This window comes from Sturnus vulgaris, chromosome 31, assembly GCF_052056855.1.
Source record: "Sturnus vulgaris isolate bStuVul1 chromosome 31, bStuVul1.hap1, whole genome shotgun sequence".
Lineage (NCBI taxonomy): Eukaryota > Metazoa > Chordata > Aves > Passeriformes > Sturnidae > Sturnus > Sturnus vulgaris.
The window spans coordinates 2,178,737-2,205,229 of record NC_142273.1 but is presented as its reverse complement, the minus strand read 5'-3'; the positions used below and the strand labels follow the sequence as shown (position 1 = coordinate 2,205,229).

At 64.7% G+C, this 26,493-nt stretch overlaps 4 protein-coding genes and 1 long non-coding RNA gene across 6 annotated transcripts; 3 read left to right on the top strand and 2 right to left on the bottom strand.

The window, feature by feature from the left end:
* Positions 1–2,213: 2,213 nt before the first annotated feature.
* On the top strand, positions 2,214–5,419 carry LOC106861127 (lysosomal acid glucosylceramidase-like). Its single transcript, XM_014889346.2, has 10 exons — positions 2,214–2,583; positions 2,709–2,900; positions 2,977–3,123; positions 3,258–3,391; positions 3,756–3,928; positions 4,033–4,270; positions 4,350–4,574; positions 4,663–4,826; positions 4,903–5,028; positions 5,109–5,419. Exons 1-10 carry the CDS (start codon positions 2,517–2,519, stop codon positions 5,215–5,217), a joined length of 1,575 nt encoding a protein of 524 aa, XP_014744832.2. The 5' UTR covers positions 2,214–2,516; the 3' UTR covers positions 5,218–5,419.
* Positions 5,420–6,822: 1,403 nt separating this feature from the next.
* Positions 6,823–9,951, bottom strand: MTX1 (metaxin 1). Its single transcript, XM_014889353.2, has 8 exons — positions 9,832–9,951; positions 9,684–9,753; positions 8,712–8,791; positions 8,481–8,573; positions 7,983–8,165; positions 7,750–7,826; positions 7,339–7,493; positions 6,823–7,215 (listed from the first exon to the last, which is right to left on the bottom strand). Exons 1-8 carry the CDS (start codon positions 9,910–9,912, stop codon positions 6,989–6,991), a joined length of 966 nt encoding a protein of 321 aa, XP_014744839.2. The 5' UTR covers positions 9,913–9,951; the 3' UTR covers positions 6,823–6,988.
* Positions 9,952–11,964: 2,013 nt separating this feature from the next.
* On the top strand, positions 11,965–18,394 carry THBS3 (thrombospondin 3). Of its 2 annotated transcripts, XM_014889314.2 has the most exons (22): positions 11,965–12,148; positions 12,314–12,570; positions 12,662–12,764; positions 12,986–13,012; positions 13,272–13,354; positions 13,450–13,501; positions 13,586–13,734; positions 13,922–14,062; positions 14,218–14,295; positions 14,378–14,530; positions 14,632–14,742; positions 14,851–14,958; positions 15,159–15,318; positions 15,402–15,520; positions 15,644–15,696; positions 15,864–16,057; positions 16,132–16,310; positions 16,423–16,471; positions 16,633–16,829; positions 16,907–17,079; positions 17,955–18,094; positions 18,249–18,393. In XM_014889314.2, the coding sequence occupies exons 1-22, from the start codon at positions 11,977–11,979 to the stop codon at positions 18,305–18,307; spliced, it is 2,757 nt and encodes a 918-aa protein (XP_014744800.2). In that variant the 5' UTR covers positions 11,965–11,976; the 3' UTR covers positions 18,308–18,393. The 2 variants fall into 2 exon arrangements, with proteins under 2 accessions (XP_014744800.2, XP_088010850.1); XM_088154724.1 differs by having other exon boundaries at positions 11,977–12,148; positions 13,450–13,734; positions 18,249–18,394.
* On the bottom strand, positions 12,019–13,388 carry LOC148220740 (uncharacterized). The gene is made up of 4 exons (XR_015798640.1): positions 13,250–13,388; positions 12,559–13,158; positions 12,253–12,327; positions 12,019–12,124 (listed from the first exon to the last, which is right to left on the bottom strand). It is a non-coding gene; the product is annotated as an uncharacterized LOC148220740 (long non-coding RNA).
* A 1,291-nt stretch (positions 18,395–19,685) lies between the features above and the next one.
* On the top strand, positions 19,686–25,903 carry MUC1 (mucin 1, cell surface associated). Its single transcript, XM_014889349.2, has 7 exons — positions 19,686–21,849; positions 22,658–23,241; positions 23,416–23,489; positions 23,587–23,729; positions 24,015–24,133; positions 24,237–24,383; positions 25,313–25,903. Exons 1-7 carry the CDS (start codon positions 21,807–21,809, stop codon positions 25,382–25,384), a joined length of 1,182 nt encoding a protein of 393 aa, XP_014744835.1. The 5' UTR covers positions 19,686–21,806; the 3' UTR covers positions 25,385–25,903.
* The last annotated feature ends 590 nt before the right edge of the window (positions 25,904–26,493 follow it).

The following is a 26,493-nucleotide window of genomic DNA, read 5'->3' as shown; positions in this document are numbered from 1 at the left end:
CCTCTTGTCTGGTCTCTTGATCCCTGGGAGAAAAGCCTGACCTCCACCCGGCTGCACCCTCCTGTCAGGGCAGAGCCAGAAGGTCCCCCCTGAGACTTCTTTTCTCCAGGATGAGCCCCCCCAGCTCCCTCAACCTCTCCTGGTGCTCCACACCCCTCCTCAGCTCCATCCTCTTCTCTGGACATGCTCCAGCCCCTCAATGTCCCTCGTGTCGTGAGGGGCACAGGAGTGTCCCCCAGGATTTGAGGCGTGACCTCATCAGTGCCCAGCACAGGGTGACTGCCCTGCTCCTGCTGCCATGCTATTCCTGACACTTTGGGAATGTCCCCTTCCCAAGGGACATCAGACCTCTGCTGTGCCGGCATGGCACGCACGGAACCCTCATCTCTGGTGCTCAGCAGTGCTCACGGATGAGTGTGTGGGGAAAGATTTTGGCCCAGCCCCTCTGGGCCGGCTCCCTGTTCCTGCCTGTTCGGAACCGCAGCTGCTTCAGGATGGTGCTTCCCCCCCTGTTCAAAAGCCAGCTGGGAGATGGGGGATGCAACATCCCTGGCAATGGGTGCGAGGGGTGGGGTGAGGCTGGAGGAACCACCCCCATCATCCCCACTGCCTCCAGAGTGTGCTGGGGGATCCCTTCTCTGGCGGCAGTAGGAGGAGCAGGCTCTTGGGTGGGGGGCTGCGACCTCCAGCGAGGGGCTGTGACACTCAGTGAGGGGCTGTGACCCTGGATGGAGGCTGTGACTCTCAGTGAGGGGCTGTGACCCTGGGGGGTGGGGTCTGTCTCCCTGGCCACCCTTCACCAGCAGCCCCAAGGGGACCCCGGGGCAGATGCCACTCCCCCCGTGCCTCTGCCCGCCTCCTGTTTCTCCTGCGGAGCAGATGCCTGCAATTAGGAAGGATCCCAAATTAGACGGTGTGGAGCCCAGACTTGTTTTGCAGATGATAAACTGGGCTCCACCCAGCCCGCTGCGGCCTGGGGCTCCGGCGTGGGGCGAGGGGAGCTGGGCGGGCAGTGCCTGCAGCAGCCCCCGCTGTGCCCATCGCCCGCAGGGCCAGCACCAGGGGTCGGGGGTCCCTTCAATGACCGGCTGTTGCCTCTGCCCGTGCCAGGAAAGCTCCTGGAGCAGCCACAAACGGGACACAGGTCTCACGGTACATGGCAGTGGCACTGGCCATGGCAAAGCCGAGCTGCTGCCAGGTGGGGTGAGCAGGGACCCTGGGCGGGCACAGCCAGCCCTGCCCTGTCCGAAGTGTCCCAGGGACACGGGGCTCCTCCCGTGGGGGTCTTCCCAAGGAGAGCAGGGACGACCTGGCTATGGGGGGTGATGGAGGCACTTGGGGGGCTGGTGAGCATCCCCCCCTCCCCAGCTTCCCTCTGGCCACTGGAACAGGTTTCAGGAGAGCTTTGCAAATGCTGTGGTGTGTGGAAAGCTCATTGGAGCCAGGTTGCAAAATCATCCCCAGGCTCCTCTTCAAACGCAGAGTCCCATGAGCTGACCCACTCCAAACTCACCTTTCCTGCTCCGCCAGACGCGTCACCTCCCATCAGGCACAGCCAGGACACGGGTCCTGCTGCCACAGAGACAGCAAGAGGTGCTTTGGCAGCAGGTGAGTCCCCTGGATCCGAGGCAGCTTCAGCAGGTAGGAATGGGGATAGAGATGGGAACAGGGATGGGCATGGGACAGTCCTGGGCAGCAGAACCATGCTGAGGCCATGCCCTGGCCAAGCTGGGCATCATTCCCGGGCAGGGAGTGGGAGGCAGTGGAGGTGGGACAGCTGCCTGGCCCCACTCCACATCCCACAAGATCTTGGGGAGCAGCAAGACCACCCTGGCAGAGGTCCCCAGGTGTCCTCAGTCTGGCACCAGGGCCCCGAGGCTTGGAGGTGGCTCCTCCTGTGCTCTCATTGAGAGGCTCCTTGCCCAGCACCACGGGAAGGACAGGACAGGGTGTGAACACCTGCACAGAACAGGGGAATGTGGGACTCTCCATGCCAGGGGCTTGAGCCCCAGACGACTCTGGCTGGACAAGCCCCAGCTGCCACACACGTATGGAGCTGTTTGCTCCTAGCCACGGCTCGGGAGGCAGTGGGGATACATGGGGTGATGCTGCATGGCGTGACACGGCATGGCACAGCTGTGGAACGAGTGAGGAGGGAGAAGGAGTGGGAGGGAGCTGATGGGAGTGAACAAAGTTGCTGGGTACAGCCAGCGTGGGTGGCTGGGAACAGCGGGCTGTGGGGTGGCTCACACCTGGGGGCTGCACTCCCACCTGGGACACAGCCAGAACTGGTGGTAGACTCCGGAGGGCTGGGAGGGAAGGTGAGTGCTGGGCTGGAGGAGTGGGCAAAGGGCAGGACAGGCTTAGCCCTGGCAGGGGGGGTCTAGTCCCTGGGTGCCGGGGCTCTCCCTGTCCCTGTGTGGGGATGGGTCAGGCCGAGAAGCTCTGGGTGCTGACACCTCCCCCTGCTCCAGAGTGTCCGTCGGCATCGTCTGAAGCGCTGCAGCAGAGGTGCCATGGGGACAGGCTGTGCCAGTGTCCTGGGCTGGCTCCTGCTGGCACAGGCAGCCCTGCAGGCCACAGGTACGTGCTGGCACGTGGCCCTGGGCTTTGGAGGGTGGTGGATTTGGAGTCTGACATGGATCAAAGGGATGAGCTGGGCTCCTGCCACAGCCCTCGGTGCCCACCCGGTCTTTCCTCTGCTGCAGGTGGCCGTCCCTGTGATGCCAAGGATTTTGGGCACGGCTCACTGGTCTGCGCCTGCAGTGCCACGTACTGTGACACTCTGGACCCCCTGGTCCTGCCAGCCCCCGGCTCCTATGTCAAGTATGAGAGCAGCAAGGCTGGCAAGCGGCTGGAGAGGAGCGAGGGGAGATTCCAGCACAACACCAAGAGCCCAGGTACCACCCTGGCTGCACCTGCTGTGACAGAGCCTGTCCTATACGGCAGGGATGGTGACACTGTGTGTCCCCACAGATTTCCACCTCACCCTGGACACAGCGCAGAGGTACCAGAAGGTGAAGGGGTTTGGTGGCTCCATCACTGATGCAGCTGCCATCAACATCCAGTCCCTGTCCAAGGATGCCCAGAACCACCTGCTCCGCTCCTACTTCTCCGAGGAAGGTGAGCCCAGGGCAGGCAAGGCTGCTGGGTGGTAGAGCTGGGGTCTGGCTGCTGACATTTGTTCTGAGAGGCTGGGGCATCTGGACCTCCAAATGCAACTCGAGGATGCCCATCACCACCTGCCCTGTCTTCAGGCATTGAGTACAACCTGGTGCGTGTGCCCATGGCCAGCACTGACTTCTCCATCCGCCTGTACACCTATGCTGATGCTGAAGGCGACTTTGAGCTGAGGCACTTCAACCTGACAGAGGAGGACACACACATGAAGGTGAGTCCTGCAGGAAGAGTCTGAGGGACTGGGTCTGCTGCCTGGGTGGGATGGGGTGGGACGGGATGGGATAGAGTGGACAGGGCATGAAAGGGGTTTCCTTCCTGCTGATTAGGAGGGACAGGTCTCATCCTTCCACCTGTGTGGGAGAAGGGATGGAATGGGATGGGATGGGATGGGATGGGATGGGATGGGATGGGATGGGATGGGATGGGATGGGATGGGATGGGATGGGATGGGATGGGATGGGATGGGATGGGGAGCAGCTTCTCACCTTTAGGGAGGGAGATGATTCCTCCTGCTGCCTGCACTGCCAGCACTGGGATAGACCCAGAGAGCTCTGTCCCATCCCACTTCTCTCTAGATCCCCATCCTCCAAGCAGTCCAGGCAGTGGCCAAGCGGCCACTGTCACTGTACGCCAGCCCCTGGACCTCCCCGGTCTGGATGAAGACGAATGGAGCGATGACAGGGAGGGGAACACTGAAGGGCAGCCCTGGGGACAAGTACCACCGGGCCTGGGCCAAGTACTTCATCCGGTGAGGGGCCACGGGAGTGCAGTGGGTGCCAGGGATTCCATACCTGGAGCTGGACTGGCACAGGTACAACGGGAGCCCACCGTTCATTGTCTACCCCACACCAGGTTCCTGGATGAATATGCCAAGCACAACCTGACCTTCTGGGCAGTGACGGCAGGGAACGAGCCCACAGCTGGTGAGATCATCTTCTACCCCTTCCAGTGCCTGGGCTTCTCCCCTGAGCACCAGCGGGACTTCATTGCCCAGGACCTGGGCCCGGCGCTGGCCAACAGCTCCCACCGCCACGTCCAGCTCATCATCCTGGATGACCAGAGGGTGATGCTGCCCTACTGGGCCGAGGTGGTGAGTCCCCATAGCAGCTGTCCTGGCCCCACAGCAGATCTCCCAGCCCTGGGCACTGGTAATCCTTTTCTCCTGCCAGGTTCTCAAAGACCCTGTGGCTGCCAAGTACATCAGCGGCATTGGCATCCACTGGTACCTGGATTTTCTGGCGCCCATCGACCTGACACTCTCCATCACCCATCACCTCTTCCCGGACTATTTCCTCCTCTCCACAGAGGCTTCCACAGGCTCCTATTTCTGGGAGCCCAGGGTGGTGCTGGGTGGCTGGGACCGTGGGAGCAAGTACAGCCACAGCATCCTGACGGTAGGGCCTGGTGGGAGCCGTGGACACACTGGCCACTCGGCCAGCTCCTGGGTCTGCCTGTGGCTCAGTACCACCCTCTGCCCTGCAGAACCTCAACAACTACGTGACAGGCTGGACTGACTGGAACCTGGCCCTGGACATGAAGGGAGGCCCCAACTGGAGCAAGAACTACGTGGACAGCCCCGTCATTGTGGACAGCAGCAAAGACATCTTCTACAAGCAGCCCATGTTCTACCACCTGGGCCACTTCAGGTGTGTTGGGGCCACATTCTGCTGGCTCCAGTACCACATCCTAAGTACCAGGCTGTGACCCTGCTTGTCCCCACAGCAAGTTCATCCCCGAGGGCTCACAGCGTGTGGGTCTGGCCGTCTCCAAGAAGTGCCGCCGGTGTGACCTGGAGCACTCGGCTTTCCAGCGCCCCGATGGTGCCATCGTGCTGGTGGTCCTGAACCGGTGAGTGGATCAGTTCTGATCCCTGGTAAAAGGCCCCACTGACCCCACTGAGCCCCCATCCCCTCTCGCTTTCCCCACAGCTCCCCCATGGACGTGTCTTTCGGGATCTCTGACCCGCACGTCGGCTTCATCGAGGCCGTGGCTCCTAGCGACTCCATCCAGACATTCCTCTGGAAACAGCCAGCCTAGCGTGGCCCCAGGCAACAGAGGAGTGAGGTGCCAGCACCAGGAACGTGGTGCTGGTGGCAGCTTGGAGAGAAAACTCCAATGGGACTGGGGCTGCAGCACAGCCCCTGCAGCCCCCTGTGCCCCAGGGGACCTGTTTGACCCTAGGGATGCAATGCCTGTGCTTTTCTAGATGTTTTCATAAAATAAACAGGTTTTCTACAAACTTGCCTGAACTCCTCTCAGTGCCAGCTCAGTGGCCCCTCATGCCAGGGGCCAGAGGAGGCAGATTTGAGGCTGATGGTGCCTCCTGAGCCCCATGGGTCCCATCCCTTGTCTGCCCAGGTTCCTGGGGCATCCCACGGGGACGGTGTTGTAGGGATGCCACCCTAAGAGGAGGCATCTCCCTCCTTCCTTCCACTGCAGCATTCCCTGGGCAGGGAAGGGCCCAAAGCTAACAGGGACCAGGGGCCCAGCTGCAGTCAGGTTTTAGATTTAGAGCAGAGCTCTGGCGTCGGCAGCTCCAGCTTCTCCCCGGCCAGAGCAGGCGGCTGTGGTTTCTCCTGCTGGAGCAGCCATCAGCCCCTCCAGCTAATGGGAACCGGGAGCATGGGGCACATACTTCCTGAGTGACGTTAGAGGGGAGAGTGCTGGGGGGGGGGGGCGGGAGCTGCACTGAGTCATCCCCATCCCAGTGGGGGCCCAGTTCCCAGTACGGGGGAGACTCTGCAGCTGGCCCAGCACCACGGCTCTGCTCCAGCCCACTGTGGGGGGCCCCTGGCCATTGCGCCCGGGTGGGGGGCACGGGAGGCGCGTGTCCAGCAGCGCAGCCTGGGGACATTCAGCCACCGCAGCAGCAGGGCTGGGATGCCGCTGGCAGTGGCAGCCGGCGGCCAAACAAGCGAGGGCTGTGTGCCGGGCTGGCCCCACGCCGCCTTTCCATCTGTGCACTCGTAAACCGGCAGCGGCCAGCGGGAGCGGCAGCGCAGCCAACACCGGCACCAGCCCCCGGGTGGCCCAGGGGACCGCGGGGGCAGACGGAGCCCAGGTGGTCACCCCCGACCCCGCTCACAGGCCATGCGATGCACTCCCAGCTGTGCCAGCTGCAGGAGCTCCCCGACGCTGGCAGGCGTGGTGGAATGCAAACAGATGTCAGTGCTGGAGGGATCCCGGCTGCTGGAGCGGGGCTCCGGGTGTCCCGCTGGCAGCGAGGAGTGCTCCTGGGCTGGGGACGTGTCCTGACGAGCAGCCCCGGCTGCCCTTGGCTCTGGTTTTGTGTCTCGGCTGTGCTGCCGTGCTCAGGGCAGCCGGGCTGGCAGCAGCATAGAGGGGAAGTGCCAGCCCCACAGAACTGCTGTCTGTGCTGCCCGGGGGGATGCCACATCGGAATGCCGCAGGAGAGAGATGGGGCTCAGCCCCAGAGCTGCTGGAGAAGAGACAGGGGACACTGCCGAGATGCCACAGATGCTTTTTAGGTCCCTCCTCTGCCTGGTCCTCAGCAAGACCCAAGGCTGGACCGAGGGACAGAGACACAGGCAGGACACACTGGTGCCTGCTGCACAACTCCAGCCTGGGCAACTGGGGAAACTGGGAAGGGCCTCGAGGGTGCTGGGAGTATGAGAGGGCGCAGACAGAGAGAGGGAGGTTTATTGGCGTGGCAGGGACGCTCCCACGGAGAGGGCTGTGGTTCCTGTGGGACAGAGCAGAGCGCCCGCGGGCAGCGACACTGCCAGGCTCCCGGCGTAAAAACCAGTCAGTTCCAGGGGCTGGGGAGGAACAGTCACACAGCTCATCCTCACTCCTCCTCCTCCTCTTCCTCCTCCTCCAGGGCGACGGGCTGCCGGCCGGCCGGCTCCATGCTGCCGCGCTGGATGGAGACGATGCCGCTCAGGAAGGCGTAGCCCAGCATGGCCACCAGCCCCACCAGCACTGACAGCAGCTGCTTGCGCCGTTTGTGGGGGTCCTCCTCTGCTTCAGTGCCATCTGTGCCCGCAGCCCGAGGGGCACCGGTGAGGGGATCACCTGGAGAGGCAGAGCAGGGATGTAGGTGGGAAGGGTCACCCCGAGACTGAGCGCAGGCTGGGGACACAGCTGGGGGGACAGGTCACCCCAAGCCTGCAGGGTGAGGCAGGGGACGGCTCTCACCTCCGTCCCAGGGAAAGTAAAGGCTGAGGATAGAGGTGCAGTAGTTGCACAGGTTCTGCAGGGACTTCAGGTGCTGCTGCAGTTTCCCGTTGGGCAGCTTCGCCTTCATGAGAGGCGCCAGGCGGCTGAAGACTAAGGCGTCCAGGGAGGCTGGCCTGGGGCACAGAGAGCCGTGCCTGGGTCACTGTCCCCACCCAAAGCCACCCAGACTCACCAGCCACTCCCAGCCACAGCACCCCGGGGACAACACGGCGTTACCCCACCTTGGGACAGTGCCCTGTCCCCTGCAAGCCTGTTCCACCCCCGAAACAATGCACAGGGGCTGCAGCTCCCCTGAAGACCATGGGGCCTCAGCCCTGCTGGTGCTGGGGGCTCTCAGACCCCTTCCCCTCTCCCCCTCTGACCACCTACGAGTCTCCAAAGAAAAACTTCTGGGAGCCGAGGCGCTGGGAGAGGAGTGTCAGGCATTCCCGAGCTTCCCGGTAGAGCTGCAGGAGGAGGACAGAGGGTTGTCACCTGCCCAGGAACCACCACAGTGCTCAGGGGAGCAGACGGGGGGAACCCAGACCCCAGTTTGGATTTTGGCCTCACAGGGATCCCCTGGACACTGCTGAGGACCACTGTGCCCAGACCCCATCCCTCACCTCCTTCTCCAGCTTCTCCTCATCCTCCATGTAGTCATCCCCCCACAAGAGCTGCAGCCGCTCCAGGTGCCGCTTGTGCATGGCGTTGGGCAGGAAGAAGTTGAGGGGGAAGGGGATGGTTTCTGCGTACCACTTCCGTGTGTGCTCCACGTAGTTCTTTGCGTCCACCCAGAAGGTGTGGATCTGTGGTGGAGAACAATGCACAGCCTGGCCACAGCAGGGGCACACACCAGAGCCCCTGGCCAGCACAGCCACCCTGGTGACCACGAGGGGCTGCAGGAGCACTGGGGTCAAGGGCAGACACCAGCCTGGGCTGTACAGCCCACTGCTGCCATCCCCAAAGCCTCATCCTTGCCATGCCAGGCTCCCGAATGTTGCTGCTGACAGTGCTCTCTGGCTCTGCCGGCAGCTGGGCACACACCCCAGCCCACTGGCACAGCTCTGGGAGCAGAGCTGATCCTCGGTGAGGCCCCTTCCCTGCAGCCCCCGGAGCCTCACCAGTACTGGCAGCAGCTTCTCCTCCAGCAGGGACACGAAGGCCAGCGTGTCTGCGCTCTGCGTGGCTGACAGGTCATAGTCAGCGTTGTACTTCTGCAGAGCAAACACTAGGTTTGGTCCCACAGAACGCAGCAAATCCCACCCATGGGTGACACAACGGAATTCCCTCCTCCCTGAGGGGCTCCAGTACCCCGCAGCCCAGGGCAGGAGGGGCTCCAAGCCCCTCTGTACCTGTTTCCTGAGGTGTGTTATAATCTGCTGAGGTTTGGAGATGGTTCCTTCGTCCCGTGTTCTCAGGGCGGGCAGGTGCCCTGCGGGCAGGGGGAGTGGGGACTGCGGTCACTGTGCCCAGGGACACCCCGAGCAGGTGAGGGGTGCAGGGGGCTGGAATGGGGGATGGACCCCCATGCCTGGATGAGGGGCACGAGGAAGTGACAGGGGTGTGAGGTGGGGACAGAGCAGTGTACGGGAGGGGGTAGAAACTGTGTGATGAGAAATGGGGAATGTGCTGGGACAAGGGGGTTGCAGTGGGAAGTGGGGGTGGGTGATGGACAGGAGGAGCAACAGGGTGTAAGAGTGCAGTGATGGCACAGAAAAATGGGGGGTGAAGTGAGGTAGGGGGTGTGATGAGAGTTTTCAATGGGACACGAATCACAATGGGATGAGGGAGTGCAATAGGACAAGAGGGAGTGTGATGGGACAGGGATGGTGATGACATGGTGGGGGTGTGACGGGATAGAGGGAAGTGCGGTGGCGTGAGGGACACACGACAAGGGGGTACAATAAGATGAGAGGGTGTGAAGGTGCAGTCAGGGGCACAGGACGTGAGGGATGCAATGGGGTGGGAGGGTGTGATGGGGCAAAGGGTGTAATAAGATGGCAGTGGTGGTAATGGGGGTGTGATGAGGTATAGGGGGGTGCAATATAAGGATGGTGCCACGTGGGGAGGAGAGGCCATAGGGCAAGAGGGGTGCAGTACGATAGAAGGGTGCAATAGGGCAGGGGGTCCAGTGCTGTGGGGCCACAGGACGTGAGGGATAAGATGAGGTGGGAGGCTGTGCAGTGATGGGGTGATGGGGTGATGGGGTGGGGGGCGTAATGTGTGGAGGGAACATTGGTGAGGAATGGGGGCAACGGGACCACGGGGCTGCGATGGGGGGTGGGAGGTCGCGGTGGTGCCGGTATCCTCGGCGGGGCCCTTACCGGAGGGGCTCCTCCAGGGGCTGGTGACCCGGTGCACCTTCAGCGGCGCCCCCGTGAACCGCGCGTAGGTCTGCGGGAGGGAAGGAGCGATAGAGCGGGGTCTGCCCGCGGGACCCCGCACCGGCCCCGCACCGGCCCCGCCGCTCACCAGCACAGCCAGGCAGTCGGGGTCCACCGAGGGCAGCCCCCATCCCCCGGCCCAGCAGTACAGCTCCATGGGCGCCGCCATCTTCCGCCGACCCGGAACCGGACGGGCGGCCCCGCCCGCCCCCGCCGCGGGGCGGCACCGAGCGGGGGCTCCGCGATAGAGCGGAGCGAGCGGGGTCGGGGGGTGGGAATGGTGGGGTCTGAAGCCCACGTCCCGCAGACCCTGCACCTCACAGCCTTGCTGTGACCCACACAGCTCAGCTCAGCTCAGCTCAGCTCAGCTCAGCTCAGTTCCACACTGCTAACCCCGCTGTGCCCCGCACTGTGTCACACAGCCCTGCTGTGCCCGGCACCGTTCAGCTCAGCTCCACACTGCTCACCCTGCTGTGCCCCGCATCTCTCTGCATTGCCCCGCACAGCTCAACTTAGCTCCACACTGCTCAGTCCTGCTGTGCCCCGCATTTCCCCGCATGGACCCACATTGCCTCGCATGGTTCAGCTCTGCTCTATACGGCTCACGCTTCCTGGTCCCGTACCGCACAGTCCTGCTGTGCCCCGCATCTCCTCTCATGGGCCCCCAGCTCCGCACTGCCCACCCTGCTCGGCCCCGCACCGCTCATCCCCGCACATCTCCATGGAAAGCAGCCGGGCCGGGAGCCCGCTGGCAGCGGCAGAGGGAAAACGCCCCGTGTGCGGCTCCGGACCGCCCCCCTCCATCTCCCGCACCCCCTCGTTACGCGGGATCGCTGGCCTGGAGCCGGACCGGGGGCGCGGGGCCGGGGCAGTCCCGAGGCTGGGCTCAGCCCGTTGTTATGGCACCGGGGGAAACAGCTGTAAACACGGCCGGGCCGCCCGGGCCGCCCGCCCGCCTTGGCCGGAGCTCCACGGGAGCGGCTCAGCGGCCCGAGCATCCCCCGGCGGTACGGACCGGCCCGGGGCTCTGCCGGCCCGGGGGGCTCCGCGGCGTGGGGCACCTCCGTACAAGCGTCCCCACGGCCAGTCCCGCTCTCCCGGGCTGAGATGCTGCCCCAGCCCGCCCGCCTGACCTCCCGGTGAACCGGAGCTGTGAGCGGGGTCTGCCCCAGGGCCGGCAGCGCCGGGGGATCCCCGGAGCCCCGGGCCTAGTGCGCCGCGCCGACACGGGCACGGTGCTCCCCTCCGGGGCCAGAGCCGCCGTGGGTCGCCCGCCGGTGTCCCCGGGATGCGTCCGGTGATTGACGGCTCTTTGTTTCCTCCTTGCCGGCCCCGCCGGCCCCTCCCCCGTGCGCCACCCCGCCCCGCCGCGCTCCGCACCGCACCGGCGGCACCGGCGGCACCATGGGGGCACCGGGGAGCCCCGCGCTCCTGGCGCTGCTCCTGCTGGGCGCCGCCGCCGCGGCGCGTCAGGAGCTGCAAGGTACCGGAGGGGTTCGGGGCGGCGGTGGGGCGGCCCCGAAGGGGCGGCGGGACGGGCGACAGTCGGGGGTCGGCGGCGGCAGACCCGGTCCCACGGCCGCTCTCTGACAGCGGCTTTGCTCGCCCCAGGGGAGCTGGGCTGGAGTAGCGGGAACGTTGGAACGTTCACCCCGAGGCGCGGGGTGGCCGCTGCTGTTCCGATGCTGGCTCGGGGCCGCGGGGGAATGTCGCGGCGGGGGCTGACCCCGGCGCCGGAGCCCCTCTCGATCTGCCCGGTGCGTCTGCACGGAACAGGCGGGCAGCCGTGCGGCAGCGGGACCGAGTTGTCCGCGCTCCCCCGAGCGGGTACCGGGGGCCCGACCGTCCCTCCGGGATCTCCCTGTCCGGCCGCCCCTTGTTGGGGCTGGCCCGCGGGGGACTCCGAGGAGCGGGATGCAGGGAAGCCCGGACAGCGTGGAGGGCTCCGGGCCGCGACTCTGCCGGTCTCGCCGATGCGGGGGCTCCGCGGGTCCCTCTCGGATACGCGGCCGGTCCTGGAGCGCCACCGCGCGGGGGTGGCCCCGGGGCCCCCGGGGCTTCCCTGGTTCCCCCAGAGCCCGGCGGTCCAGGGACACCCCCACCCCACCCCCGCTCTGACCGCACCGGGCATCCCCGTAGTCACCGGCCGGAGCTGCGGCTGCCGGTGCAGAGGCGACTCCGATGCTCGTGTCCCGCAGTCATCGACCTGCTGCTGGTGAGCGAGGCTCGGCAGATGGCCAGCGTGGCCCACAAGATCCGCATGGAGCTTCTGACTGTCAACGACGTGTACCTCCTCTCCACCTTCCGCCTGCCCCCCAAGCAGGGGGGGACCCTCTTCGGCCTCTACTCCAAGAAGGACAACACCCGATGGCTGGAGGTCTCTGTCGTGGGGAAGATCAACAAAGGTAGGTGGGTGCCCTTTCCTGGGGATGGACCGGCTCTGCTCTCGCCCCAGTGCTCTGAGACAAACGGGACAGAGTTCCTGCAGGGAAGAGCAACGCGCACACACCGGTGCCAGGGTGCTGCCAGTGCTGGGAGGGAGCTGATGGCCCCTTCCTGCTCCTCCGCAGTCCTGGTGCGGTACCTGCGGGAGGACAACAAGGTGCACTCGGTGAACCTGCAGCACGCGCACGTGGCGGACGGGCAGAGCCACTCTGTCATCGTGCGCCTGAGCGGGCTGCGCAGGGACACGCTGAGCGTGGAGCTCTACGTCGACTGCAAGCAGATGGACTCCAGTGTGGGGCTGCCTGAGCTGTCCGAGATCCCCCTGGCCGAGGTGGAGTCCATCGAGGTGCGCACAGGGCTGAAGGCCTACCAGAGGATGCAGGTGAGTGCCAGGGGGATGGAGACTCCAGTCGATGCACCCTTGGGGATGGGCAGAGCCCCCTGTGTTGACTGCATTTCCCCACACACATCAGGGGTTTGTAGAGTCGATGAAGCTGATCCTGGGAGGGTCCATGAGCCGTGTGGGGGCCCTGAGTGAGTGCCCTTTCCAAGGAGATGAGTCCATTCACACTGCAGGTAATGGCTTGAAGGGCTTATAGAGTCACCTGTGTGGGCCGTGGCATAAGGAGGTGGAGGGTGACAGCACAGAGGGATGTTTCTGTCCCTCCTGGCCCAGTGTCTCCCACACAGGTGGGAGCTACAGTGCTGCACATGTGCTGACCAGGAATGACCATGTGAAGTGACACTGCTGGGGTGTGACAGCAGCATTTGGTAATGTCTCATCTCTCTCCTTGCAGTGACGAGTGTGCTGGCCTCCATCCTGGGTAAGTCCCTGCTCTGCTTCCCACGTTGCCTGGTGTGAGGCATTTAGGGCTCCAAGGAGGCAGAAATCCCTGCACAGCCTGTCCCAGTGCCCCATGTGGGATCAGAGGGTGTGGGGTGTGCTACAGAAACAGGGGCCCTGTGTTACCTGGGGAGAAAAACAGGCTGTCAGGTGCCTCATCCTCACAGGCAGAGCAGTCCTGGCCCACAGCCCTGGGAGGCTTTGTCTTGAGATTAACCTTTCCTTTCTGCTGCTGGCAGGTGAGCAGACCAAGGCACTGGTCACGCAGCTGACCCTCTTCAACCGGGTCCTGACCGAGCTGCGGGAAGACATTAGGGACCAGGTGGGACTGAGGGGATACTGACACTCCCTGGGCTGGATTTTCCTAGAGCAAAGTGCCAGCACCCTCCTGATGCTCCGTGCTCTGCTGCCTTGCAGGTGAAGGAGATGTCTCTGATCCGCAACACCATCATGGAGTGCCAGGTCTGCGGTGAGTGCTGGCGAGGCTCTGCTCCCACCTTGGAGGGCAAAGGGCCACCCTGTCTCACCGCTCACCTGCCTCTCCTCTCCTCAGGCTTCCATGAGCACCGGTCCCGCTGCAACCCCAATCCCTGTTTCAGCGGTGTGGACTGCATGGAGACGTACGAGTACCCTGGGTACCGCTGTGGGCCCTGCCCGCCAGGGCTGGAGGGCAATGGCACACACTGCACTGACATCGAGGAGGTGGGCACGGTCTGGGGGGCATCAGCAGCCCTGGCACTGCCAAGGCTATGCCTGCAGAGGATGCTTCCTCTCGAGAAGAGGTGGATCCCCCTGTCCCCGGGACAGCCTGGGGCAGCAGCCACCCCGAGAAGCGAGAAGTGGGATGCTGTGCCCGAGGATGAAGCCTGTGTCTCTCCTGGTGTTGTAGTGTGCCTATGCCAACCCCTGCTTCCCTGGCTCCAAGTGCATCAACACAGCCCCAGGGTTCCGCTGCGAGCCCTGTCCCCGTGGCTATCGAGGCAACACCGTCTCTGGCGTGGGGGTGGACTATGCCAAGGCCAGCAAGCAGGTGAGTGCAGTGCCACGGGACTCGGCCAGGTCCCTGTGGGATCTCTGGAGTGCAGGACAGGGTGGACGATGCAGTGTGGAGGAGGACAGCTTCCTGGGGGCAGGAAGCCCACAGGGAAAGGCCCCAGGTGAGCATTTCTCCCACACTACTCACAGGTTTGCACAGATATTGATGAATGCAACGATGGGAACAATGGGGGCTGCGACCCCAACTCCATCTGCACCAACACGCTGGTGAGCAGCGCTGCCCTGTTCCCTCCCTGGCTCCCGGGGCCAATCAGGTCCCCTCATCCCACCCCTGCCCTCTCTCCCCCAGGGCTCCTACAAGTGCGGGCCCTGCAAGTCGGGCTTTGTGGGGAACCAAACATCGGGCTGCGTCCCACAGAGGTCCTGCAGCACTCCCACCTCCAACCCCTGCGACATCAACGGCTTCTGCCTGTTTGAGAGGAACGGGGAGATCTCCTGTGCAGTGAGCAGGGGACAGGGACGGGAGGAGGGTGTGTGGGGTACAGCATGGCAGCATTTGTCCTGCCAGGGCCCTTTCCAGACCCTGATCTCTTCTTTATTCAGTGCAACGTGGGCTGGGCTGGCAATGGCAACGTGTGCGGGCCAGACACAGACCTGGATGGGTACCCGGACGAGCCCCTGCCCTGCATCGACAACAACAAGCACTGCAAGCAGGTGAGCTCCTGGAGAGGAGGCACAGGGGCTGCAGGGCACAGAATCCACAGCAGGGCTGTGCTCCAGACCTTGTCTCCTCCCCATCCCTCATGCTGGCTGTGCCTGCAGGACAACTGCCGCCTGACGCCCAATTCTGGGCAGGAGGATGCTGACAACGACGGCATTGGGGACCAATGTGATGACGACGCTGACGGCGATGGCGTCAAGAATGTAGAGGTGTCTGTGCTGGGCAGGCAGCCATGCCAGTGGCTCTAGGAGGGCTTCTCCTTTTGGCTCGGTTCTGAGTCCCTCAAGATACTTCTCCTGGGTAGCTGGTGGCTTGGGAATGGTCTCAGAGTGCTGGAGACGTTTTTCTGTCCTGTGGCCTTTTGTCTGCCCGCCACTGCATGCCAACATCTCCATCCTCTTGTCCACAGGACAACTGCCGGCTCTTCCCCAACAAGGACCAACAGAACTCGGACACTGACTCCTTTGGGGATGCCTGTGACAACTGCCCCAATGTGCCCAACAATGACCAGCGGGACACAGACAGCAACGGCGAGGGGGATGCTTGTGACAATGACATTGATGGGGACGGTGAGCTGCTGTTGGGTTGACCTGGCAGTGCCAGGGGAGCTGTCCCACCAGGGTGGGGTATCCACTCAGTGCTATCCTTGCAGGGATACCCAACATGCTGGATAACTGCCCCAAGGTGCCCAACCCTCTGCAGACCGATCGGGATGAGGACGGTGTTGGGGATGCCTGTGACAGCTGCCCTGAAATGAGCAACCCCACTCAGGTATGGCTGGGGCCAGGCTGGGCTGGGGAGCCTGGGACGAGTGGGGCCTGGCCCAGCAGGGAGCAGGGGGTCCTCCTCCTTGCCCTGGGATGTCCATTGAACTAGGGCTCCGCTCTCCTCCAGACAGATATGGACAGTGACCTGGTAGGAGACATCTGTGACACCAACGAGGACAGGTGTGGACAGCACTGCAGTGGGGTGATCTCCCCATTGTGTCCCTGGAGGCAGAGCTGGGCTCCTGGTTCAGAGACCTGTCAGGAGGGAAAATGGGGTCTTTGGGGAGCTGGCATGTGGTGCCAGATCCCCAGTTTTGTCATTGCTCTGACCTTGTTCTTGCTCCCAGTGATGGGGATGGGCATCAGGACACCAAGGACAACTGCGCTGAGATCCCCAACAGCTCCCAGCTGGACTCGGACAACGATGGGCTGGGGGATGACTGTGACAATGATGATGACAATGATGGCATCCCGGACTATGTGGCACCTGGCCCAGACAACTGTCGCCTCATTCCCAATCCCAACCAGAAAGACTCGGACGGTGAGCATGGGGTGGGCAGGGGGAGCTGGACCTGTGTGGGCTCAGCCCAGCCCTGACTGGGCACCTGTCCCCAGGGAACGGCGTGGGTGACGTCTGCGAGGAGGACTTTGACAATGACACGGTGGTGGACCAGCTGGACGTGTGCCCTGAGAGTGCCGAGGTGACACTGACCGACTTCCGTGCCTACCAGACCGTCATCCTTGACCCCGAGGGGGACGCCCAGATCGACCCCAACTGGGTTGTGCTCAACCAGGTGTGGGTGCTGCGCCCCGTGTTTCTGGGGGCTGCGCTGCAGGGTGGGAGCTGAGGGGACCTGGAGGTCCCCAGGGGTGCTGGGGTGCCCCTCACCCAGCTGTCACCCGCAGGGCATGGAGATTGTGCAGACCATGAACAGTGACCCGGGTTTGGCTGTGGGTAAGATATGTTCACCCACCCACAGGCTCTGGGGGCAGCCCCCGTACTCCCACTGTGCAGGGGAGTGAGGGATGGTTTTTTGCCCCACAGAGGGGTGAAGGGTGGGTGGGCTGGGAGTCCCGTGGGGAGTGAGGGCTCCCCGCAGAATTTCCTGCCTGTAGGTTACACAGCCTTCAACGGGGTGGACTTTGAGGGCACCTTCCATGTCAACACCATCACCGACGATGACTACGCCGGCTTCATCTTCAGCTACCAGGACAGTGCCAGTTTCTACGTGGTGATGTGGAAGCAGACAGAGCAGACATACTGGCAGGCCACTCCCTTCCGTGCTGTGGCTGAGCCGGGGCTGCAGCTCAAGGTGGGTGGTGGCCCCACCCACGGGCCGGGTCAGCCCCCCCTGTTCAGGTTCCCCCTAAAGCTCCCATGCACCTGCAGGCAGTGAAATCCTCGACGGGCCCTGGGGAGCACCTGCGCAATGCGCTGTGGCACACGGGCCACACACCTGACCACGTCCGCCTGCTCTGGAAGGACCCTCGGAATGTCGGCTGGAGGGACAAGACATCCTACCGCTGGCAGCTGGCACACAGGCCCCAAGTGGGCTACATCAGGTAAGCAGGGGGGGCATGGGGGCTGCTGGGGTGGGGGCTGCACTCGCCACGGGGCAGGCTGGGGTGCAGTGGGACCACACCAGTGTGGGGCATGCCGGTCACTGGTGAGAAACCAACCCTGGAGCGAACCGGCTCTGGTGAAGATGATGATAACCGTGAGTAAGGGTCCTGCTCTGCGGAACCGCCTCAGGGGTAGGAGCATGTCCATGAGGAGGTGTTTTACCTCCTGCGACCACCCTAGTGAGGGGATGATGGCCAGGGGGGGATCCAGCCCTGTGGAACCACCTCAGTGTGGGGATAGCGGCCGTGGGGAAGCATCCAGCCCCGTGAGACCACCGCAGTGGAGGGATGTCGGCCGTGGGGAGGGGTTCTGCCCGGTGGGGCCGCAGCCGCGTTTCTCCTTTAAGGCTCCCGCCGGGGCGGCCGCGGCGGGGGGTGGGGGGGGCTCCGCCGCCGGGCCCTCCGCCCCCCGGGCCCCCGGGGCATTGTCCCGTCGCCATGGCGACCCCGCCGGCGCCTTTCACATGCAAAGCGCCCGACAAAGGCGGCGGGGCCGGGCCGGGGGCGGCGCGGGGGGCTTCAGTCCGGCCACGGCGGGGGGCCCCGGCCCGAGGATCCAGCCGGTCCGGTGCCCCCGGCCCAGCCCCCCAGCAGGATGCCCCGGCTGCAGGCCGGTGCCACCGTCCCCGGGTCGGGATACTCGGAGCCCGGTGCTGGTCGTGGAGGGGTCTCAGTGAGATCCAGGTGCTGGCCCCGATGGCGTCTCAGTGGGATCCCGTTGTTTGCCCCGGTCTGGTAGCGGCGGGGTCCCGGTGGAATCCCGGCCCCCGTGCCGATGAGGGCCGGCTGAGCGGTCGGGCCCCGTTCCCCTGCAGGGTCCGTCTGTACGAGGGCCCGCAGCTGGTGGCCGACTCCGGCGTGATCATCGACACCACGATGCGCGGGGGCCGGCTGGGGGTCTTCTGCTTCTCCCAGGAGAACATCATCTGGTCCAACCTGCAGTACCGCTGCAACGGTGAGCAGGGCCCCCCGGGACCCCCACACCGGCCCGGCGGCCGGCCGAGCATCCCCTCCCTCGCCCCTGCGGCGGGGTCAGTCCTGGGCCGGGGACCTTATCGGGGCTCGCTCCCCTCGCCGGCTCCTGACGCCCCCCGCGCTCCTCCCCACAGACACGATCCCTGCCGACTTCGAGCCCTTCCGCCGGTTCCTGCTGGAGGGACGAGAGTGACCGCGCCCGGCACGGGCCTCCCCCGCCAGCGGCACCGGTGGCGCTCCGGGCTCCCGCCGCCGGCGGCACCCGGGGCCGCACCGGGCCCCGCCGCTCCTCCTGGCCGGGCCCCGTTCCCGGCCCCCCGCGGACTTTGCACTGCCAGTACCGGGGCCCCGCAGTGCCGGGGCTCCCGCCACGCCTGCCCCGGGCGCTCCGGTCCTTGCCCCACGCCTGGCCATAAAGTTTTGAGTGTTTTCTAGCCTGCGCGCCCGGTCCCTGGGGGTCCCGCTGGCCCGAGAGGGCGGTGGGTTCCCCCCCCGTGCTTTCGGCTCCGTCCCGCGCTGTCCTCCCGGTGGTCGCGGGGTTGGGTCAGTGCCCGGCCGGTTCCACCGGCGCAGCCCGCGGCGGCGGGAGGCCGGGACGAGTGCAATATTGGTGGGCGAGAGCACAACACTGCACCGCATCCCGGCCCTCCCGCCGCCCCGGAGGGAGTGGAGCCGCCGCCGCCGCCCGGGCCGTTCCGTGGGAACTGCGCGGCGCGCACCGCGGCTCGGCGGCAGGGACCGGTCGCCACGGCGACGGCTGTCCCGGCAACGCGGCGGAATGTGCCCCCACCCCGCCCGCCCCGGAGAGCGCGGCCCCGGCACCGGCCCAGCCCCCCCGCCCCGCGGCGGCGGCGGCGACAATGGGCGCGGCGGCACCGGGCCCCTCTTAAAAGGGCAACGCGGGATTGCCCTCCGGTGTTGGGGACGGGACCGGGGCCGGTGCCTGTGCCCGTTCTCGGCCCGGGGCCGCGGCGGGAGCGCAGCTGACTCTCCCCGGGAGTACCGGAACAGGTGAAATCACCGCTTGGTACTGGGCGCTTCTTCCCGCGCCCCCGAGCTGCGAGGGGCGACCGCAGTTCCCGTTCCTGTTCCAGTCGTCCTTCTGCTCCCTCTCAGATCTCGGTCCAGTACCATTCCTGATTCCATTACCGCTGCGCTCCTGCTCCCTCTCCTAGTCCCTCTCCCGCTCCGGTTTCGCTCCAGTATCGGTCTCACTTCCATTACTGCATTACTGAGTCGAGTCCCGATTCCGCTCCCGGTCTTTTTCCAGTGGCGGTTCCGCACTCGCTCCGGTCCTAATCCCCGTCTCGCTCCCGGTCTCACTCCAGTAGAGGTCCCCTTCCCACTCCCCCTCCGATCTCAGTCCAGTCTCTCTCCCATTCCAGTCTCGCTCCAGTCCCGGTTCCGGTCCCGGTTCTGGTCCCGGTCCCGTCCGAAGGTGCCGGTGCGCGGCGCGAGCGTCGTGCGGGGTCGCGCCCGCCAGGGGGCGCCGCAGGTCCAGGGCCACCGGCCCGAGCCGGGAACGCGCGGGGAGGGGACGGGCACGGGGACGGGGACGGGGACGGGGACGGGACGAGTCGGAACCCACCGGACACTGGGGATCCACAGGGCAGGGACAGGCTGGACACGGGGGATTCACCGGGCATGGACAGGCTGGACACAAGGGATCCATTGGGCAGGGACAGGCTGGACACAAGGGATCCATTGGGCAGGGACAGGCTGGACACAGGGGATTCATTGGGCAAGACAGAGGGTATCCACAAGACATGAACAGTGTGAAAGCACAGGACTCACCAGACACAAAGTGGATGCAAGGAACTCACCAGGCACAGTGGGGATGTACACTTAAGATCCCCCAGGCATGAGCAGGGTGGACACATAGGACCCACCAGACATGGCGGGTATGGGCACATGGGACCCAGTGGACACAGTGAGGTTGGGCACATAGAATCCATTGGGCAGGGTGGGGTTGGGCAGATAGAACCCAGAAGACACAGACAGGGTGAACACATGGAACCCACGGGGTATGATGGCAGTGGGCACATGGGACCCACCAGGCATGGACAGGGTGGATACACAGGACTTACCCGGACATGGACAGGGTGGACACATGAGACCCATCAGGCACAGCAGGGATGGGGACGTAGGACCCACCAGACGTGGTGGTGGTGGTGGGTGCATGAGACCCACCGGGCGTGGACAGGGTGGACACATGGAACCCACTGGACATGGACAAGGTGGGCTAATGGCCCTCATTTCCAGGACTGGAGGGTGAGAGCAGTTACTGGGACCCCCTCCTGCTCCTCAGCCCCCCACACAGCGTGTCCTCTGTGGGTGTCTGCAGGAGGAAAACTGCAGCCCTCAACCCTCTACTTCAGGGGGATGGAGGGGCTCAGGAGAAAGCCCCCAGAGCTGAATGGGGCAGGGGATTAGGGCTGGAGCAGAGGGCAGCAGGAGTCAGCATCACTGCAGAGGGAGAGCCATTCCCGTGATGAAACCTTTTGGAAAGGGTGTGCTTGCCCAGAGCTGCTGCTTGCATCCTGCTGCACCTGCCTGCACGTGGCCTGGCTTGCCAAGGCTACGGGGTGAGCAGAGTGCTCCACCTGCACTGAAACCCGGGCCATCCATCCCTTGCCCTCATGTCACTGCAGTACAGAGAGACCCCCCCACTCTGTTCCTCTTCTCGGCACCACCTCAGAACCCTTTGGCGTGCCTGGGGTGGCACTTCGGCTTCACATGAGGCTGGCTAGGAGCCAAGTGTGGGGGCCTTGACCAGGGCCCAGGAACTGGGACCCTCACAGGAATCAGCACCCCCCTGAGAGATTGGGGCTCTCCCAGGGATCAGGACTCTCTGCAGGGCAGGAGTAGAGCAGGACCACAGTAGCTTTTGATGCCGATCCGTGCCAGGAGCACATGTCACATGTGCCCAGGCACGGGCGGCGCCCGTTACCTCTGGGGTGGGGCATTGGCACCCAGCGCAGCACCCAGCATCACCCGTGTCCTGAATGGGATGGGGGTTTGTGCCTGCTGGGGGGGCCCTGGGATCTGGAGGGAGGTTACTGGGAGGTATTGGGACGTCGTGGGGCCCTGGGCTGTACCTGCGTAAGCGTTTCGGGGGGGTCACCGGTGTTTATTTGAGTGTAGGGCGAGGCGATGACCAGCCGGTAATGATTAACCCTGGGCTGAGCCAGAGGATGAGGCCCCCCCTGCATGAGGGGCTGGGGTACTCCATGTCCCCTATGTGCCTACCCCGGTGCCCCCCACCAGGTCCTGGGACCCGTGGCTCAGCCCAGGGAGCCAGGCAGATGCTGCTCCCGCCCCTGCCCCAGGATACCCGGCTACCGTCCAGTCCTGTGCCCCCACCCGAGGCTGGGTCCGCCCACGGCACAGGGACGCTGCCAGGGGTGTCCCCCCAAGCCAGGGAAGCGCGAGGTACCCAGCCTGGGGGGCTGATGCTGCGGGGACCCCATCGGCGCCATGGCACCCCTGTGCCAAGTGGGGCAGAACGACCCCCCTTCCCTGGAGCCGGCAGCGGGGCGGGGCCTTCCCACCTGCTCCAGGTGCTCTATAAAGCTCTGGCCGCTGTCGAGCTGCCAGTTCCGGATCCCTGGATCGAGGCGTGTGCCATCAGCTAACGGGAGAGCAGCCTCCGCCGAACCCGCGAGGCGCCGGGACCCCCCGGACCAGCCCCCATGGCGTTCCCTGTTTTTCTGCTGCTGCTGGTGCTGGGCACAGGTGAGGGGCTGGAGCAGGCGGCACCTCGGGTCAGAGACAGCCGGACTGGGACCCGGGTAGGCGGGGAGGTACCGGGGCGGGGGGAGCGGAGCGGGATCCCTTTCGAAGTGGGGACCAGGGCATGCCGGAGCCAGTGGCATCCTGGCAGCAGCGACATTGTCGCCTCTCGCGTTCTGGCTCCGGGGTGCAGTGACCCCGGGCTGGTTGTGCCCAGGTACCTGGGGGCTCAGACTGCGGCCCCTCTGCCATGTCCGAGGGGCTCGGCCAAGGGCTGGGCTGTGGCAGTACCAGCCGGAGCAGAGTGTGCCCGGGGCTTGCAGGCTGGAATGCAGGTGTGTCTCGGTGAGCACCCGGACCCCGGGCTCTCCTCCAGTGCCGCCGGCTCCTGCAGCACCCGCTGGGAACCTGCCCGGGAGCTGCCTGTACTGGCCCCCAGCCAGACCAGGCTGGTCTGGAGGGCGTGGGGGCACCCCAGCCTGTCACCCACAGCAAGGGGGGCTTTATCGGGTGGCATGCCTGAGCCCCTAGCATGTCAGGGACACCCTAGAATGGAGGGGTCTGCAGGGCTGGGCATGGCATCAATGCCCAGCCAGCTCCACCTGGACCCTCGGTGGTGCCACAAGTGCCCAGCACCAGCCCCCATCGTGGGATGTTGCTGAAGGTCTCGTTAGCCTCGTGGGCAGATGGAGCCAGGGGCTGTTGCCTCTTGGGGGTTGTGGTGCTTCCTACAGCGTCCAGCTGACGAGATGTTTTGGGTAAAACCTTCCCTAACTGGGCTGCAGCCATTGACTCCAGGGGTTTCCTCCAGGTACACGTGCCATGACCACTGAGACAACTATGGAGATGGAAACTACCGAAACAACCACGGTGGAGATGACCACGGAAACAACCACCCCCACCTTGATGCCAAATATATTCCCCAAAAGCACAGGGGGCAGCCGGCCCCGAACTTCTGTGTTCCCTGGCACAAACAGCACTAAATTCCAGACTGGCAACCACTCCTCAGACAACTCCACATCCAACGGCCCTGTCCCCAGCAGCCCGGCCATCCCCCATATCAATGCCACCTCAAACAGCAGCAACTGGGCCCCCCCCTTCGGCACCAACGGCAGCTCTGCCGCTCCCACCACCGTGGAGGGCAGCACCAAGGGCAACGGGAGCACCAGTGTTCAGGTCTTTCCCACCTGGATAACGTCTGAGGGCAGCACAGCTCCCAGGCAGACCCCCACCAGGGGTGGTCCCAGCAAATCCACAGCTCAGCTGCCCGCTGCCGTCCAGCTGCTCGTCCGTGTCCCGCTGTCCTTCCGCATCATCAACAGGAGCTTCAACGAGAGCCTGCGGGACCCAGCATCAGAGGAGTACAGGAGCCTGAGCCACACTGTCCTGACCATGGTGAGTCCCAGTCCCACCAGCACAGCTCTGGCCCGTGCTGGGAAGGAGCCACCTCACCTCGGGGCTTTCCATGGAAGCACTCTGAGCGTCTGTTCTGCCGCTTCAGTTCTGCATGGAGGGAGGAAAGGGGGGTGTCTGTGGGGAGGTGGCCATGACCTCAATGCTTCCTTCCAGTTTGAACACGTCTTTGGCTGCGCAGGCTGCATGGGCACACAGACCTACACCGGGTGCAGTGAGCTGTGGTACAGGTGAGCAGTGCCAGTGGGGCTGGGGTATTGCAGTGTATCCCCTCATTAAGTAGCCCCTCAGGGGACAATCTGGGTGCTGATGCCTCCTCCTGTGCAGCCCAGGCTCGGTGGAGGTCCAGTCCACCCTCGTGTTTGGGAGCGGAAGTGATGCCGTCACTGCCGATGCTGCTGAGCAGCGCCTGAGGAAGAGCCTGGACCAGAATGGTTTCATCATGGGCCTACAGCTGGACAGCATCCAGAGTGAGAGGAGGCTCCAGGCTGGGGAGGGAGGGGAGATGGAACCTGGGAAAAGCTTGGGGGGCTCCTGTCCTGGTTGAGGTAGGGGGTCTACTTGGTGCTGTGATGGGCTCGGGGCTTGCAGCAGGCACAGTTAGTGCACAATCCCAGTGCCTGTGTCAGGCACCACTGGGAAGAACAAGTGGATCCCATGCAGGAGGGCTCAGCCCCTGGTGTCCTGTCCCAGGGATCTCTCAGGGTTCTGTCCCGGTTCTGCCTGTGGTGCAGACACAGCTTTGCTCCTTTCAGGCTCTGCAGCAGGGATGTCCCCAGCTTCAGTGCCCATGGTCCCGGACTGGGCCATTGCTCTGTTGGTCCTGGTCAGCATCCTGCTGCTGTTGAGCATCTTCACCTGTCTCCTCCTGATGGTGAGGCCCCATCCCCTCCCCAGTCCTCACCTGCATTCTGCTGGTTGGTGCCTTGTCCCTGTCCCCACACCAGCCAAGCCCTGACCCCTTCTCTCTCCCCAAGTCCACCTGCACCTGCCGCCGGAAAAGCCGAGGGAAGCTGGACCTACTCAGCCAGAAAGATTCCTACCACCCCATGGCTGAATACCTCCAGTACCAGAGCCACGGGCGCTACGTGTCCCCCAACAGCAAACCCAACCCCTACAGCCAGGTGAGAGCGAGAGCCCCATACCCGGGGCCCCGGCTGCTGCGAGGGCAGGGAGTAGGGGTGCATCCCCTGGCTTCTGGGTTAATGGCTAACGGGGATGGCAGGGCAGGGCAGGTGTCCGGGGAGCTCGTCCCATGCCGGCCTCGCCAGGAGGTGAGCGTAACATTCACGCCTGGCTGGCGCAGCGCTCGGAGCGGGTGCGCGGCCGGCGCGGGCAGACCCGGCCTGGCTCCAGGAGCTCCCCGCGACCTTGGGCAGCCGCTCCCTGTGCCCCGCCCCAGCGACGTCAGGAGGGGCTTGCTGCCTGCCCACCCTGCCCCTTCTCCTGCTCTGCTGTGTCCCAGCCAGACCCTCAGGTCTCCTGCTGCCACGGCATCCTCTGCCATGGGTGGGGAGCAGGGCTGGGGCACTGCAAACCTGATGGGAGGCTGAGGAGATGATTCCTGTAGCCAGCACCCCTCATCCCGCACCAGCAACTCCGAAACTGGAGCTGCAGGTGCGGCGCCGGGAGCTGCCTGGAGGCTCAAAGGGCTCTCCAAGGCGATCTGGGGCACGGGGGGCCGCCCCGTCATCCCGTGCCCTGCGCTCCCCCCACGCGGGGCTGTGGGCGGGGGCCGTGTCCAGCTGCTCCAGCTCCCTGCGAGCAGCTCACCCTGTGCAAATACCAGGGGCCTGGGTAAATATTTACCTTCGCACTCGCCAGGCCGGCTTATCGTGCGGGAACACGGCCGGGGCCACCGCGGCTCCTCCTGTGCACGGGGGGGAGGCTCGGGGTGTCCAGGGTACCCAGGGCAGCAGCCCACCACCGTGGGAGGATGGGGGAACTTCTGGTTGCCCATAGTGGCCGTGGAGAGGGTGCAGGTCTTCCTCTGCCTCCCCGGGGTGGGGGCTTAGCCCGGTCCTGACACCCCCTCACTTTTCCTCCCTCCAAGGTGGCCGGCAGCACCACGAGGGCCGGCACCTTCACCTACACCAACCCCTCCGCCGGCTCCGACAACCTCTGAAAGGTGCACAGGGAAGGAGGGCGGCTGCCGAGGGGAGGGGGCGGCCGCAGACCCCACTCCCGGGGGGAGCAGCACCGGCCCCAGGCACATTCCCCGGTGCTGCTCGGCCCCTCGCCATGGGCAGCGGGAGCCGGATGGTTCTGGAGCAGCAGGATTCGTGCACATGACAGAACTGGATGAACAAAGATCGGGGGCGGGAGGGAGCATCCCGCACACCCCAGGTCCCCGCACTCGCTTGGCTTTGCAACTCTGCTCCGTGCCGGGGGTGGAGGACTGGGCTCGTGCTCCCCCTGCCCTCACCCCCGGGGATTCAATGGCTCTTTTTGTGGTGTTATTTTATATAAATATCTCTATTTGCGGGGTGTTGGTGCCGGGCTTGACTCGGCGGGGTGGCAGGTTCTCGACGGGGCTGCAGGTCTTCAGCCGGGATATATTTATCGCAGTTAAAATAAAAGGATGGGGGCAGCCATGTGTTCCCCAGGGCTGCGCCGTGGAGTGGCAGGGGGGCTTCTCTGGGACAGCGACTCCCCTGATGTGGCTGTCACCCACCCAGGTGCCCTCAGCTTGGGTGGTGGCTCTCGTTTTCTGTTCCAAGCAGTCCTGGGGTTGGTGTTGGGGGTGTCACCGTGTCTCTGGTCCCTGCACGCCTCTGGATGTGACGTGTCCTGCCAGACTCCATCTCTCCCACCCCTCCCACGCTCTCGGTTTCTGTTCACGATCGAACATGTCTCGTTTGATGCGTCCAGTTTCCCCACGGCTGCACAGGTGGAATGTGACGGTGCCAGGGCCGTGCAGCTGCACGTGTGTCACTGGGTGCATGCAGCGTGTCCTGCTCCCCTCCCCTGCCTGTCCGGGCTCCAAACGCTGAGTGAGCCCCAAAAAGACTCTGGGAGTGCTGGAAGAAGAGGCTGTGTGGCAGCACCGGGGGGCCGTGTGCCAGGGCACAAACCTTGGGAACAGCCATCCCTGGAGCGCAGTGGTGGCCCCTTGGCAACCCCAGTTTGAGCTGGGCCTGTTCCTGGGCACTGGGAGTGTTTTGGCAACCACTGAAAAGGCAGAAAAACAAGGAACCAAACCTTCCCCAAAGAAAGCCCATGTGGTCAGAGACA

Excerpts from the sequence above, each read along its gene's own strand:
- MTX1 (XM_014889353.2), bottom strand. The coding sequence starts at position 9,912 with ATGGCGGCGCCCATGGAGCTGTACTGCTGGGCCGGGGGATGGGGGCTG. Across the intron at positions 9,754-9,831 it reads CCGACTGCCTGGCTGTGCTG|ACCTACGCGCGGTTCACGGG; the intron begins GTGAGCGGCGGG and ends TCCCTCCCGCAG. Across the intron at positions 8,792-9,683 it reads CCCCTGGAGGAGCCCCTCCG|GGCACCTGCCCGCCCTGAGA; the intron begins GTAAGGGCCCCG and ends CCCTGCCCGCAG.
- THBS3 (XM_088154724.1), top strand. The coding sequence starts at position 11,977 with ATGGCCAGCGTGGCCCACAAGATCCGCATGGAGCTTCTGACTGTCAAC. Across the intron at positions 13,735-13,921 it reads ACTGCACTGACATCGAGGAG|TGTGCCTATGCCAACCCCTG; the intron begins GTGGGCACGGTC and ends CTGGTGTTGTAG. Across the intron at positions 15,521-15,643 it reads AAATGAGCAACCCCACTCAG|ACAGATATGGACAGTGACCT; the intron begins GTATGGCTGGGG and ends GCTCTCCTCCAG.
- LOC106861127 (XM_014889346.2), top strand. The coding sequence starts at position 2,517 with ATGGGGACAGGCTGTGCCAGTGTCCTGGGCTGGCTCCTGCTGGCACAG. Across the intron at positions 3,124-3,257 it reads CTCCTACTTCTCCGAGGAAG|GCATTGAGTACAACCTGGTG; the intron begins GTGAGCCCAGGG and ends CCCTGTCTTCAG. Across the intron at positions 4,827-4,902 it reads TACCACCTGGGCCACTTCAG|CAAGTTCATCCCCGAGGGCT; the intron begins GTGTGTTGGGGC and ends TTGTCCCCACAG.
- MUC1 (XM_014889349.2), top strand. The coding sequence starts at position 21,807 with ATGGCGTTCCCTGTTTTTCTGCTGCTGCTGGTGCTGGGCACAG. Across the intron at positions 23,730-24,014 it reads ACAGCTGGACAGCATCCAGA|GCTCTGCAGCAGGGATGTCC; the intron begins GTGAGAGGAGGC and ends TGCTCCTTTCAG. Across the intron at positions 24,384-25,312 it reads AACCCAACCCCTACAGCCAG|GTGGCCGGCAGCACCACGAG; the intron begins GTGAGAGCGAGA and ends CCTCCCTCCAAG.